At 31.9% G+C, this 14,546-nt stretch overlaps 1 protein-coding gene across 1 annotated transcript; it reads left to right on the top strand.

Moving 5' to 3' along the window:
* Positions 1-3,250: 3,250 nt before the first annotated feature.
* Positions 3,251-5,146, top strand: LOC142643396 (putative inactive chitinase-like protein LaCIC). The gene is made up of 3 exons (XM_075818010.1): positions 3,251-3,831; positions 4,214-4,364; positions 4,580-5,146. Exons 1-3 carry the CDS (start codon positions 3,378-3,380, stop codon positions 4,971-4,973), a joined length of 999 nt encoding a protein of 332 aa, XP_075674125.1. The 5' UTR covers positions 3,251-3,377; the 3' UTR covers positions 4,974-5,146.
* Positions 5,147-14,546: the final 9,400 nt, after the last annotated feature.

Here is a 14,546-nt window from a genome sequence, read left to right as displayed (position 1 = left end):
TTTCTTGTTTTGATTTGGATCGGACATCGGAGATCGGTGACTGATGTGGGCATGGGTCAGGTGGTGCAGCGGCGGCATGGGTTTCTTGTTTTGATTTGGATCGGAGATCGGAGATCGGAGATCGGTGAGTGATTTGGGTTTTTACCGGTGGAGATCGGCGAGTTGTGTGGATTTGTGATTTGTGATTTCTGGTTTGTGTTTGTGATTTGGGTTTTTTGGTTTGTGTTTTATGGATGATTTTTGGTTTGTGAATTTAACTAGTTTGTGAATGATTTTCTCTCTCTGGTTTGTGAATGATTTTTGTGTAACTGAGAGAAGTTGGATGGTGGACGGTGGTGGTGTGACTGAGAGAAGGTGGACGGTGTGGTGGTGTGACTGAGAGAAGGTGGACGGTGGGAAGAGATACAGAGATCAGAGAGAGAATTGAGAGAATTGAGAGAATTGGGAAGATCAGAGAGAGAATTGAGAGAATTGGGAAGATCAGAGAGAGAATTGAGAGAATTGGGAAAAAATTTTATATTATTATATTTATATTATTTTAATGTGTAGTATGGTAAAATAGAAGATTGAATGTTGAGAAATTGTAAAATTGTATTGTATAATTGATAAAGTAACTTTTTGAATGGTAAAATAGGATAGAATTAGAATAAATGAATGTGGATGCTCTAAAAAAAATGAACAGTAGGGGAATAAAATTCACATTCAATGAAGTCGAATAAATTGAAAATCAAATCGTTGTCAGATTCTACTATTCCCTTATTAACAAACTAACAATTTCCTTAATGGATAACAAAACAAAACAAATAGTTATATGCTTTTTTTTTTAGGAAACTAGTAATTATATGGTAGACCTCAATCAAAATTAAGGATGGTCGTCTTATTCTAACCTTTTCCTATATATTCAAACACGGCTTATGATCCGAACTTTGATATTAATTTGTATAGGTAAAATATAACTAAAAGAAAGACATACATACCAACGGCTATTAAGAGTTTGTGAGATTAACGAATTCTTATATTTCAAAACTCTAGCCAACATCTTAGAACTATCATTAAATAATTCATTTATGCAATTATATAGTACATATGAGATAGGAGATATATAATATATTACCCAAAAATAATCAAATGCTTGAAAAGTATTAGACATTTTGTCGAGAAATTAAAAAAGAAGTCATGGATCCTCTGTATGGGTAATGATATTTAATTTTGTACACCTATAAAGTATCCAGCAGGGGACCATAACACAATTTCTAACTTGATGCCTATGGCAGTGAATGATTGAAGTGATAATACCATGTGAATCATGTGATAGACCGAATAGTCAATTCAAGAAAATGAAATATAATGCCCTCTGAACAACAAGTTGAAAAGGCTAAGGCCAAATATATCGGATATTCTCACTTATCTTGAGCATATCCTTCCTTTCTTATTTTTAAAAAGTTTAGGCTAAGTGTGTGTTTGACATGACTTAATTTTGTCAGCGTATTTTACTATTCAGTTTATTTTTACTATTATTTATGGGTTCTATTAAACTTTTTTGGTACTATTTATGGGGTCCTACTGTACTATTTTAATTAACTTTTATCTTTATTTAAAATACTTTTAGCAAACAATTTTCAGTTTCAGCAAAATAAGCAATTTCCAAACAGACACAAACTGCGAAATTTATTCTTTATGTTTCACCAAAAATTATTACAGTCCTCTAACTTTGCTTTTATTCATTTAAGTCCTCTAACTTTGAGTTTAAATAATTGAGGTTTCTCCCTCAACTTTTGTTATATGTTGTGGTAAATTTTCTAAATTTTTAAAATTTGCTTCCAATTTTTTTAAATTAAAAAAATTCTAATAAAAGTTGACTAAATGTTTTAATTGAATAAATATAAAACTTCCAGGACCAAAATGAATGAATGCAAAATTAGAGGACTGAAATGAATACTAAAATTTATAAAGAAAATTCACTTTTCAAAGGTAATATTGTTTAAAGATTGATGTGGACATCGTGCATAGAAGCAATATAATATGTGATTATCTTTAAGGGTAGTAAAACTTTTTTTTTTTTGCTCAATAAGGATCATACAACTTATTGGTTCTGATATAGGCTATAGCATCTATCATGTTAGTTTGCAGAATATATGTATTATGAAAGAATTTAATAAGTTTCCAAACCTGTTTTGCCTTTTTATTATTCTTGAGCAATGCTAGGCTTACATGTCTAATAAAATAAATCCCACATGGGTTGGAATCATTTTTCAGCCTGGTAGATTTAGTGTCAGTAACCATTGCTTTTCTGTTGAATAAAAAAAATAACCATTATTTGTCTCGTCAATTTTGAATATATGATGTTACATCCAATCCATATAGCTATTTTGACACCAAATTATGATGCACGCATGAGAAAAAAAAAATCAATGTTTTGGATTGCATATATCATATATATGCAGTGTTATTAAAAAAAAAAAAATTTGATTATGGCAAATACTTGTTAATAACTTAAAAACATGATTAAAACAACATTTTCAACTTATAAATACACTATGTAAAACAAACACCGCTCTTTTATTATAACCTGTGGATTTTAACTTAAAGCAAACAAAGACCTCCATATATAGTCTAGATATGTCATATTGGTTACATGTTTAGAAATAAGAAAACCCCATCAGAAAAATATATGTATTAATTTCAAACTCAAGTACAATAATTTAGATGTAGTATATTAAGTTTCTCAATTTTTATATGTAACTTTGAAATATTAACATTAAAAATATGAAACTTAACATGTAGTACATTAAGTTCCTCAGTTTTTATCATTAGAAGTATTAACATTATTTATGTCAAATTGATCAATAAAACCAAATGTTTAAATTTAATTTATGAAACTATTGACTGTATCTAAGATAATAAATCTTTTTTTTTTTTGGGAGAAGGGCAGATACTAAATCTTAGTTCTTCATTATGAATGATGTCTACAGATTATCAATAGTATTCTTTCTTTTTTTGATAAAAAAAAGGAGAAATTCATTCAACTAAAGAACAGAACCAGAAACGACAGGGAGGAGAAAGCCTGGAATGATTGTGGCCATAAATTAATAGCATTCATGTACAACAAGACAAGGTCACACAAAAAGTAGCCCACGTTTTCTTCCTTTTTAAAGCTAAATTATTGATTCTCAAAAAAAAAAAAAAAAAAAAAAAACCTAAATTATTACTAGATAAGATGGGAAGCTGAAATCTGCCATCGGATTATTGAACAAAGATTCCAAAAACATTAAACGATAAATAGACAAAGCGTGATCCCTCTCTACTACACTATATATACCATTCCACTTGATCACCAATTCACCATCCTCAAACATCAACTTGAAACACAAACAACTATGGAAATGAGGTTTTGTGCTTTGGTTATTTTCTCTTTGTTGTTGTCTTCATTCCAAGGAGGCTTGGCTGAACAATGTGGTACGCAAGCAGGGGGTGCTCTTTGCCCAAATGGGTTGTGCTGCAGCCAGTGGGGCTGGTGTGGCACCACAGCTGCTTATTGCGACGATGGTTGTCAAAGCCAATGTAGCGGTGGCGGTGGCGGTGGCGGTGGCGGTGGTGGTGGTGGTGGTGGTGGTGAAGGAGGAGATATTGGTAGTATAATTTCAAGCGATGATTTTGATCAGCTACTACCTAATCGTAATAATGCTGCCTGCCCTGCTAGGAATTTCTACACTTACAATGCTTTCATAGAAGCTGCAAATTCCTTTCCTGGCTTTGGCACAACTGGGGACATTGACATTCGTAAAAGAGAGATAGCTGCTTTCTTAGGCCAAACTTCACATGAAACTACTGGTAGTTCACTTTACCTTATTAGTATAATTAAACAAATTGTTACGGATCATAGATGACATGAATAACGTACTATTGAATATTGATTGCTAAAGGAAAACATGATTTCATCAAATGCCATAGTCTAAAATGATAACAATCTTTCTTTATTTTACATCTATATGAAAGAAAAAAAGGGACAAAAAATACTTTGGTAAAGTGAATTGATTTTCAATTCTAATTTAAAGGTATTGCTTTTAATCGTTAATGCACTCGATGGCTAAGGTCACTCATGGATTACAATTTAAAGATAAGGTGTATTACTAAAAAAAAAAAAAAAACCAGCAATGACTTTGCTACACAATTTGTTTCTGTAATGAATTAATAATTTATGTTGTACATGTAGGGGGATGGCCAACTGCACCTGGTGGCCCGTACGCTTGGGGGTATTGCTTTATTAGGGAAATAAATGGTGGATTATACTGTGCATGGAATCCCAATTATCCTTGTGCTCCTGGTCAAGAATATTATGGCCGTGGTCCTATCCAACTTTCATGGTTAGTACATGACTTATAATCCAAAGTTTAATGATCTAAATTTTGTACTTCAGAGTCACAATATTTTTATTGCATATCTCACATGATAGTGTCAATAATAAATCTATATAAGAATCAATAATAATTTACTCACTCGAAAATATTGTCCATGTAACATTACTCTTTGTACTAACGCTATTGTCATGTACACTAAATCACTAATTGTGACAATTTAGGAACTATAACTATGGTCAGTGTGGAGAAGCCTTAAAGTTGGATCTATTGAACAACCCAGACCTTGTGGCCACTGATCCAGTTATTTCATTTAAGGCAGCCCTCTGGTTCTGGATGACTCCACAGTCACCAAAGCCATCATGCCATGATGTAATCACCGGAAATTGGAACCCCTCTAGTGCTGACATTGCAGCTGGTCGGCTTCCTGGCTTTGGAACCACCACAAACATCATCAATGGTGGCCTTGAGTGTGGTCGAGGTCCGGATGCTCGGGTGGAGAGTCGCATTGGATTCTATAAGAGGTATTGTGACTTTTTTGGAGTTGGCTATGGTGACAACCTTGATTGCAACACCCAAAGCTCTTTTGGAAACGGGTTGTTGGTGGACACTATGTAATTCAATAGTCCAAAATTCTGAATCTAGATAGCTAGATTTAGTCTGTGGACACCATGTTCTAGTCCGAGCTTTCTAAATTACTTTGTATTACCTTATGGTCTTGTGGTTAAACTGAAGAATAAAGATCCTTTGATTAATCGGAGAGGTTAATCAAGGGTTTGATGGAAGAGAAATATGGATGTTGTTGTTACTATTAAAAGTAATGTTTTTCTTTATTATTTAGTGAAGTAATGTTAAATGTTTATGTAGCTATCCTCTCCAAAAGAAGAAAAATAAATAAATTTACAAAAATATTAAAAGTAATTAAAGTGAATTAGAGTATCTCCAACAAACTAGGTAAATGCAAAATCCTCTCTACTTTAGGGAGTAAAAAAAAAATATTGATCCAACAGTCTTAGTCACTCTAAACAAGAACAGTCACTCTTTTGGTCTGAAGTGCTACTGTTTGTTATAAAAAAAAAAAAAACTTTAATTGAACAAAAAATTAACTCAACCCAATTAAAATATTCAAGTTTATTTCAGTAGCTACAAATCTCAATCCACCTCCTTTCTCTCAAAGAGTGCCAATTCCATCTGGATGGGGCGTAAAACCCCAGTTTTACGCACATCAATCACATTGGGCCACGTTAGTTGATTGCAAACTAAAGAATAAAACTTATCACGCATAATCTTGCCTCTTAAAATTATATACCAAAATTGTATCTTCCTTAGAAGTCAAAACCAACCAAATCTCCAAGCCGGCTCAGAAACAGCCCCAATCGCCAAAAATGCTGCCCAAATTAAACCTTTGGAGATGTTGCCAAAATCCGCCGATTGTGGGGTTCATTTTTGTTTTCTAGATTTTGTAAAATAAAATTTAGAGGGAGGAAGAGAGATCACCAAATCATTGACAACGGTGGACCGTTGGTGGGTGAAGTCACTAATGACTTCTTCAGCTTCTTTGTGCTTTCGATAACATCACAATTGCTAACATCAACACAAAAGTACATTAATTTGTTGGTTTGTTTTTTTGGTTTTAATGATATTTTAATTGGGTGTTAATGTGGTGTTATATTATTGGTAGCGTAACATCTAGACAGAATTTAAACTCTTCTCTCAAATGTCTCTAAACTCAGAGACAAGGTCAACATAAATCAAAAAACCAAATCTTGTTCTCATAAACCTAATCAAATCAAGGGGAAAAAAAATACAAAAGAAGAAGACAGAAACCGATCTGTGATCTGATCATCTAGGTTGCATGCATGTTCTTGGCTACGGCTAATGCAGGATACAAAAGCATCAAAAAGCAGAACACGTCTACCTCTAGAAAATAAGAAACATAACACGTTTGCTTTTGAAAATAACCTCAAATCCACGAGAGTTTCTTGAATCTACAAGGGTCCTTGAATCCACAAGAAGAAAGGGTTCTAGAATCCACTAAAGAAACAATAGACAAAAGTTTGAATTTTTATTAATATCAATAATTGTTATAAAAAAAAACGTTTACAGACTTAAAGGCCAATATAAGGGCTCCATAAAACTTGACATACAAGAAAATATATTCTAAAATAATTCTTAGTTAATACCTAACCATAACATGAACCAAATTTGACCTAAAAAACATTAAAAGCACCTAAAAACAAGGAAATAAATCACCTAAACCTAAAATAACGTTTTTTACATAAAAATACCAAAATTAAATAATTATAAAAATCAATGTTATTAATTCCATTTCGGATCCCGTTTCGGTTTGTCTAGTAGAACGAAATATTTCGGTACCGGCCTATTCTAGTGTACCGTTTTGGGGTGTTTCGGAGTTTCTATATATATATATATGTGTGTGTGTGTGTGTGTGTGTGTGTGTGTGTGTGTGTGTATAACTAGATATTATTATTATTATATAAAGTAATGAATTTAATTTAATTTTTTTAAAATCTTAAATAAAGTGGGATTAAAAAAAATTTATTTATAATTTTTCTACAAATAATACAATAAATATAGTGTATAAACTTTCACCTTAAAAAAAAAAAATTCAGTGCAATGGATAAAAAAAAAATTATGAAAATGTTTTTTAACTTTTCACTTGTGGCATTGTTGTAAATAACTAAGTGTTTATGAATAGTTTTTTAAGTTGGAAATTTCCTAGAAGCTTCCTTACCATTTCCATTAGCCCACACGTATTATTCCACTTATCAATATCATTTCCTCTTCATCTGATCTCCTTTCTTCTACTTCACAAACTTCTCCGCCTTTTATTTTCTTCTTCTTTTTTTATTTTATTATAATAATTTAATGCATCCTTAAGTCTTAACTCTTCCTCACACAAACAAAGGCTGGAGCTCAACACACCCAACAGGTAAGTGTTCTCCAGCAAAGTAAATGTCAATAACAGAGAAGTATGATGGCTCAAAGCAACAAGGATGAAGAAGTGAGTTTTAATGGTAGCACTTGAGCTTTGTCCATGACTTGAATTTTTTTTTTATTCTTCTTTGATCTGATGTGAATCTTATATTTCTTTTTTTTTTCTTTTTTTTTTTCCTTCTTTTTCTTCGATCTTTGTGAACTGTGAAGCAAATCCAAAACACATTCCGGCCGAATCTTTAGTTTCGGCCAGTATTTGCCGCAACACACTGGAATGACCGAAATGCCCTGGAATTGGCCGGATTTTGACCCGAGGTGGAACAAAGGGTATTCCTGTTCCGGATTTTATGCCGGTACGAGAAATTCCATCCGTTCTGGTCGGAATGGAACGAAATTGATAACAATGATAAAAATTAAATTGTATGTTTTGTCCTGCATCAGATCCCTTCACTTGAAACAAACTCGTCATTGGGTTCATCTTTGAAATCTTAAATCTTCTACTCCAAATAAACAAATACTTTGAATACTTGAGCGTCTTATCTTCTTTCTATACTTGCAACTCATCAATGGAATAAAAAAATTAACCTAGATTTCTTTTTCTTTGGTCTTCATGTAATTATAGAGATTTACCAAGTAAGAGCTGACAATTGAATGAAATCTATCAACTCCAATAAAATCAATATATTTCAATATATCGCTTACCACCAAAATAAAATGATCTTGAGATTGACAATTATATGATTTGATTTTGTTGAGATCCTTGAAACTTTCCTCTTCAATTTCATCCTCAATGGTCTCTACCATCTTGACTTCAAGGCATTTCTCTACAATAGGATCTTCATTATTCTCCTCCACGATAATCTTGATTTTAGGATCTTCTTCCATGACAAAGCATTCATTAATTTCTTTTGAAATCTATATATATTGTTCTTTGACTTCTACATAATCTTCAAGAACAATATTTTCTTCAACATGCAATTCTTCCTTTAATGGTGGAATATTTGGCTCTTCAAAATAATTCAAGTTTAAACTTCTTATCCAACAATAATTTTGTTTTGTGTACAACAAAAGTTCATCACAATCCAAAGGATAAAAGTTGATAGCAAGCATCTTTTTCATCTTTAGCCATGAAACAAATTTTGTCTTTACCTTGTCTAATTCTATCAAACTATATTCATTCCCACCAACGTAAGGCATACCCACTAAGTTTATACAAAGCAAGTTTATCTTTTCTCTCATAATAAATACTCTCAAAGTCAAATAAATCCTCTAGATCAAGTAAGCAATGAAGAAAATTTTCTTTATAAAAACAAAGATTGAAACTTGTAATTCTTTTACAAGGCTTACCAATAGGTTGCCTGTGAGTCATGTTTCCACAACAATTATCCCTATTGTTTCCATGCTCCAACGATGGCATCCTAGTATAAATATTTGTGAGTGCTAGGTGTAGGTCCCGAATACTTTATAAGTTTTCTGTCACCAGAATTGCTACCATCTCATACCACTAGACCAGGATAAGTCATGGTTTTTTATTTTTTATTTTTTTTTATTTGATAAACACACATTCACATATATAGGGGAAGGGGGATGAGATAAGGGAAGGATAAGTCAAGTCTTTGATACTAATTGATGTGGGAATGAGGAAGTGTCTAGAAGCAAATCACGTCTACCTCTAGAAAACAATAAACAAAACATGTTTGTTTCTGAAAATAACCTCGAATCCACGAGAGTTCCCTAAATCCACAAGGAAAAGGGTTCTAGAATCCACCAAAGAAACAATAGACTTTATTAATATAAATAATTGTTAAAAAAAAAAAACGTTTATAGACTTAGGGGTCTATTTAAGAGCTCTTTAAAACTTGACGGACAAGAATATATATTCTAAAATAACTCCTAGTTAATACCTAATCATAACGGGAATCAAATTTAACCTAAAAAAACATTAAATATACCTAAAAACAAAGAAATAAAACTTGACGGACAAGAATATATATTTTAAAATGGGCAAAACTTAGATACAGTACCTTAGGTACTGTTCGTTAAGTACCCCTTTTGAAATTTAGCCACCTGTCTATTTACTTAACAGAGCAAACGTGCGTTAAGTTAATATTCTTTTTCCATATTTTTTTCTTTCTTTTTCTTTTTGGCCGTGTCCTTCAGATCTGAAAGCCGAAGTTAACATCTTTCTTCTTTTTTTTTTCTTTTTTTTTCTTTTTTTTGTCGCCTTCTCCTTCAGATGTCAGTTAACATCCTTTTTCCATATTTTTTTTTTCTTCTTGTTCTTTTGGCCGTGTCCTTCAGATATGTCTTTCCTTTTTTTTTTTTTTTTTTGGCCTTCTCCTTCAGATGTTAGTTAACATCCTTTTTCCATATTTTTTTTTCTTCTGCTTTTTTTGGTCGTGTCCTTCAGATCTAAAAGCCAAAGTTAACATCTTTCCTTCTTTCTTTTTTTTTGGCCTTCTCCTTTAGATGTGTGAAAATCAGAGTTCATGACCCAGATTTTGAAGATCAACATCCCTCTTATCACACTCTCATACCTCTGGATTTTGAAGAAATCAAGAATTCAAAAGGAGGAAAGGGCTGGCTCGTGTGTTTCGTGTTGTCAATTGAACGATTTGTTGGATGCCAGTCTCTATTTCTTTCTTTGTTCCTCTCTTTTCTGATCTCTCTTGATAATTCTTTTTCCCGATCTAACCTTTAAACAGTCATAAAGTTGATGGGTTGCTGGCTTTTGATCTCAAAGATTTGAACTTTGGTTTGCAATTTGAACGGCTGGTTGGGCTCGATAGGTGCATGGCTTTGGTGGCTGACAAAGATACTGATCTTAATTCCATATTGGAGTGTGGATTCTAAATAATTACTACATGGGTTAATGATAATTTTTCCAAGAAAAAAGGAGAGAAAGAAGGAAAATTTTGGGTCATGAACTTTGGCTTTCAGATTTGAAGGACATGGCAAAAAAGAAAAAGAAGAAAAAAAATATGGAAAAAGGATGTTAAGGCTTTCAGATCTGAAGGACATGGCGAAAAAGAAAAAGAAGAAAAAAAATATGGATAAAGGATGTTAACTTAATGCACGTTTGCTTCGTTAAAGTAAATAGACAGGTGGCTAAATTTTAAAAGGGGTACTTAACGAACAGTACCTAAGGTACTGTATCTAAGTTTTGTCCTTCTAAAATAACTCCTAGTTAATACCTAATCATAACAGGAACAAAATTTAACCTAAAAAACATTAAATACACCTAAAAACAAAGAAATAAATCACCTAAATCTCAAATAACGTTTTTTACCTAAAAATACCAAAATTAAATAATTATAGAATTTAAATTATAGATTCTATCCTACAGTGGCATGGAGGACCGTTGAGTGGACGATGTGGCTTTGCACAGTGGAGGCGAAGTCCTGGAAACAAGTTCTACAGAACTCGTGAAGGCTGTTGAAGTATTGAAGAGATATCAAAGTGCTCTATCCTTTCGTGTCTCTGCGTTTGACAGCAAATGTGTGCTTCTCGGTTATTAGGTTAAAAAAAAAAAAAAAAAAGTGTGTTAAAGACTAAAGATAATGACCCTATGCCTTTTCTTTTTCTTTTTTTTGGTAAGAAAAATTAGAAAGTGGTAAAGATTAGAAAAAAAAAAGTTCTTTTTTAGAATGAAGTGGCAAAGATAAGTTCATTAATAGTTCAAAGCTAATAATAATCCAAAATCACTAAAGAAAGAAAATAATAATAATAATCCGAAAATACACCCCCTAAAAATTAATGAATAAATCCATTTCAATTTGTATACACTGATAAATTTCAAAACTAACATAGATTTGATTAATATCAAATTACATAGAATTTTTAAAGGACTTGCACAAGACTAACATAGATTTGATAGATTCAAAATTGCATTAAAGACTAACAAATATAAATACTTCAAGCATTGAAAGTTAAATTTAGGTGCTTATATGACTTGCTATGTCGTTGTTGCAAGTACCCCACGAGATTTGATTAAATGGTCCTATGATGGTTTGAAAAGCATGACCGCTAAAATAAAAAATAAAAAGATTGTTGGAAAATATGATAGTCGAGATATTAAAAATAAATATAATTGCTGGAAATTTGAGAAATATAATAATTGAGAATGAATAAAGTAAATAATATTTTAACGATATAAAGAAATGATAGAATATTCATTGAAAAATGCATTTGAAAAACACATAAGCAAAAGTAACTATTCACTTTCCAAATTGAGTAAAAATATAGCTAAGCTGCTGTAGCTCTTAGCTCTTTGAAAGTCCTGTTACTAATATAGTAGCATGTTATACAAAATAGCAGCTGCTTCTCAAAAAAAAAAAAATAGCAGCACTAGAGGAAGCCTATTTCAAAATATAACATTTCCCGCGGTGGGACCAAACCCAACTCCACCCATAATTCTCTTGACCTTGAAAGCCCAAAATCTGACAAGGCTAAAGGCAATAGCATAAATTGGGCTTGACAAAATGTAAAAAACGGCCCTTCATCGTCCCTCTATTGTATGCTATGGACTATGAACCCTTATTTTTGCAGCAATAAATAAATTGTCATCTATTAAAGTTCTACTTTTCACACACATGGAGAAATTTCTTAATTTTTGACCTTGCCATATAGAACTTTGTTTAGCCACACATGATGAGAGTTTATTAAATGACAATATCCTGAATGTTTAGGAAATCTATATTGTATTCTAGTGTAATATGAAAATATAACTCTGTGTCGTCTATATTTTTTAAGTTCTTCTTTTTAGATCATTTCATCTGGAATGCTATTTCGTGTGTCAATACTTTCAAGTTTCAACCAGTGGCAAAGTTAGGAAATTTTCTTAGGGGGGGTTGATGAGTACATTTTTGTGTAATTTTTAAATTTATTATCAAATGTAAAAGAAATTAATGGAAAATTTGAAAAGCTAGGGGGCGCCATGGGCCTCCTTGGCACCCCCTAGCTCCGCCTATGCTTTCAACCTTGTATTCATAGAATACAGCGTTGAAATATTGGAACATGAAATAGTTTTGAATACCTTTTGGATAAAGAAGCTTTGGAAAAATGAGCTCAAAATTTTAAATAACACATGCTTTTATTCTTGGATGACGATAGATGAATGGTTCAATGTTATTCCTTAAACATTGCCGTGGTATTGTTATTTTAATGAGCTTTCCATTATGTGTGGCTAAAGAAAGTTCTAAATGGCTAGATCAAAGTCGAAAAATTTGCTCCATTCATGAAATACAACTTAAGATTTCAAAGAGTTTATTTATTTATTTAAAAAAAAAGAAAAATAAAAAAAGAGAAATGGTAAAAGTATACAATAGGGGTCTTGCGGGACTTTATGTGTCCTTAGTATTATTTTTCTTTCTAAACTAGTTTAGAGAGAAATCCTTCAAATTCCTCTTATATTTTTTTATTGGATATAAATTTTTAAAATCTAGTTTAGAGAGGAATTATTCCAAACTAGTCTGAAAATAAACCTTTTCTGATTTTAAGTAGACTAGAAGGCTATATACCATGTCTTAATTGTCACTTATTTTAATATTTTTTAAAAGGAAAAAAGAAAATATGAAATAAAAGGAAGAAATAACTCCATAGAGAGAAAATGGTATATGTCCAAGGATGAATTCGGGTGTCAAATTACGTTGGAAATTTTTATGCACCCATGCATGCTCAGTACATTTACCGGTCTCTAATAAGTAAGTTCTACTTGATGTTTTAAATAACTATTTAATGGACACAATATTCTTTGAATTTATTTCATCAACTCAAGCAACTAGTAAATTTTATGGCATGGTGGTTTAAAGCCAAATCATGTGATTTGTCTAAAGAAAATAAACTATTTTGTGATTTGAGAAGCATGTCTTGGACGTTAATTGGACTCAAATTTATTTTAAAAAGTTATTGAGATGCAGAACCAGCTAGCTGCCCTTTTTAATGTTTCTGTCTCTTGGGTCCGTAGATTAGCCAATATGGCAGCTCATTCTATACCAAAATGGTTTCTGTCATGTAAATTTTTTGGTTCTGCTGTCCCCCGTGTAGAGTAAAAGTTTAACTTTTCTGCACAAAAATTTTCCTCCCTAGATACTCTCTTTGATTTTTCTTTGAGCCTGGAAGAGCCTTGAGAGTTGAGGCTCTATAGCAAACAGTACACTGCAAATGCAACAGCAAACATTGCACGCCTGTGTCAGCCGTTATTTTTTGTTTGATTTGTCTCAGTACACTGTACTGTGCGCCTTTCCCCTTTTTTTATAATTTTTTTTTTCCTCTTTTTCAATTACGAAAAACCAAAATTGGACAAAAGAATAAAAAAGTTCACAAAATCTGGACTTCAGTAAATTTCTAGGAAAAAAACAATTGGTTTAAATTAAATTAAAATGGAAGGCCGGGTTGGACCATAAATGAAATAAGAATTTTTTGGATCTTTTTTAAATTGAGAAATTTGATGAAGGTTAAAAATAGTTCACTATTTTGAACATATTGCGGAGCAGAGGGACAAGTATGAAACAGGTTAACAGCCTTATGGTTCCTTATGCTTAAAAAAAGAAGATTTGAAAGAACCCCTTTGAGACACGTGTGTGTGTGTTGCTTCTTTGATAGAAAGATGTTATTTGTGTTGATTTATCTTAGGCAATGATGACACAAAGATTTGGAAGATTGAAAGCCATAACAAGGAAGGGGAGCACTCTACAAATGGAGTAAAATTTTGAAGATCTACAGATCCACTTTTTTTAGTTTCAATAGTTTTACTTAAATCTCAACTGTATACCCAAAATTTTGTTATGACTAATCAATAGTTTTCTAAATTTTTCATTTTAGATTTCACATAGTTGGGACATCATTATTATTTGATAGGGGTTTTTTTTATGACACAATATTGTGAAAGTGTTTGTCATGTTAGTTCTATTAAGTCAATTTGACTTAGGTTCAATGCATCTAGTGAATTGGACTCATTAGAATGATGAAACATGGATAAAAGTGGACATGTGTCACTATCGTAATGGTTCTAATGTAATTAGATATTGTACCAAGAGGATACTCCTATTAAGTGTAGACTATATTTATTTGTGTGGTTACTGAGACTTAGGGATTGATAATATCATATGGCCACAACCTTTTCTATCATAAAATTTGACTATTTAAATTCAATCCAAAGAAAGCATAATACAAATTATCTTGTAGTGTCCGCTCCTGATGATTATTCTTTTATCATCATAATTATCTTTTAAG

Source organism: Castanea sativa, chromosome 7, assembly GCF_040712315.1.
Source record: "Castanea sativa cultivar Marrone di Chiusa Pesio chromosome 7, ASM4071231v1".
Classification (NCBI taxonomy): Eukaryota; Viridiplantae; Streptophyta; class Magnoliopsida; order Fagales; family Fagaceae; genus Castanea; species Castanea sativa.
The sequence above is the reverse complement of the archived record's forward strand: the minus strand, read 5'-3'. Positions and strand labels throughout refer to the sequence as shown.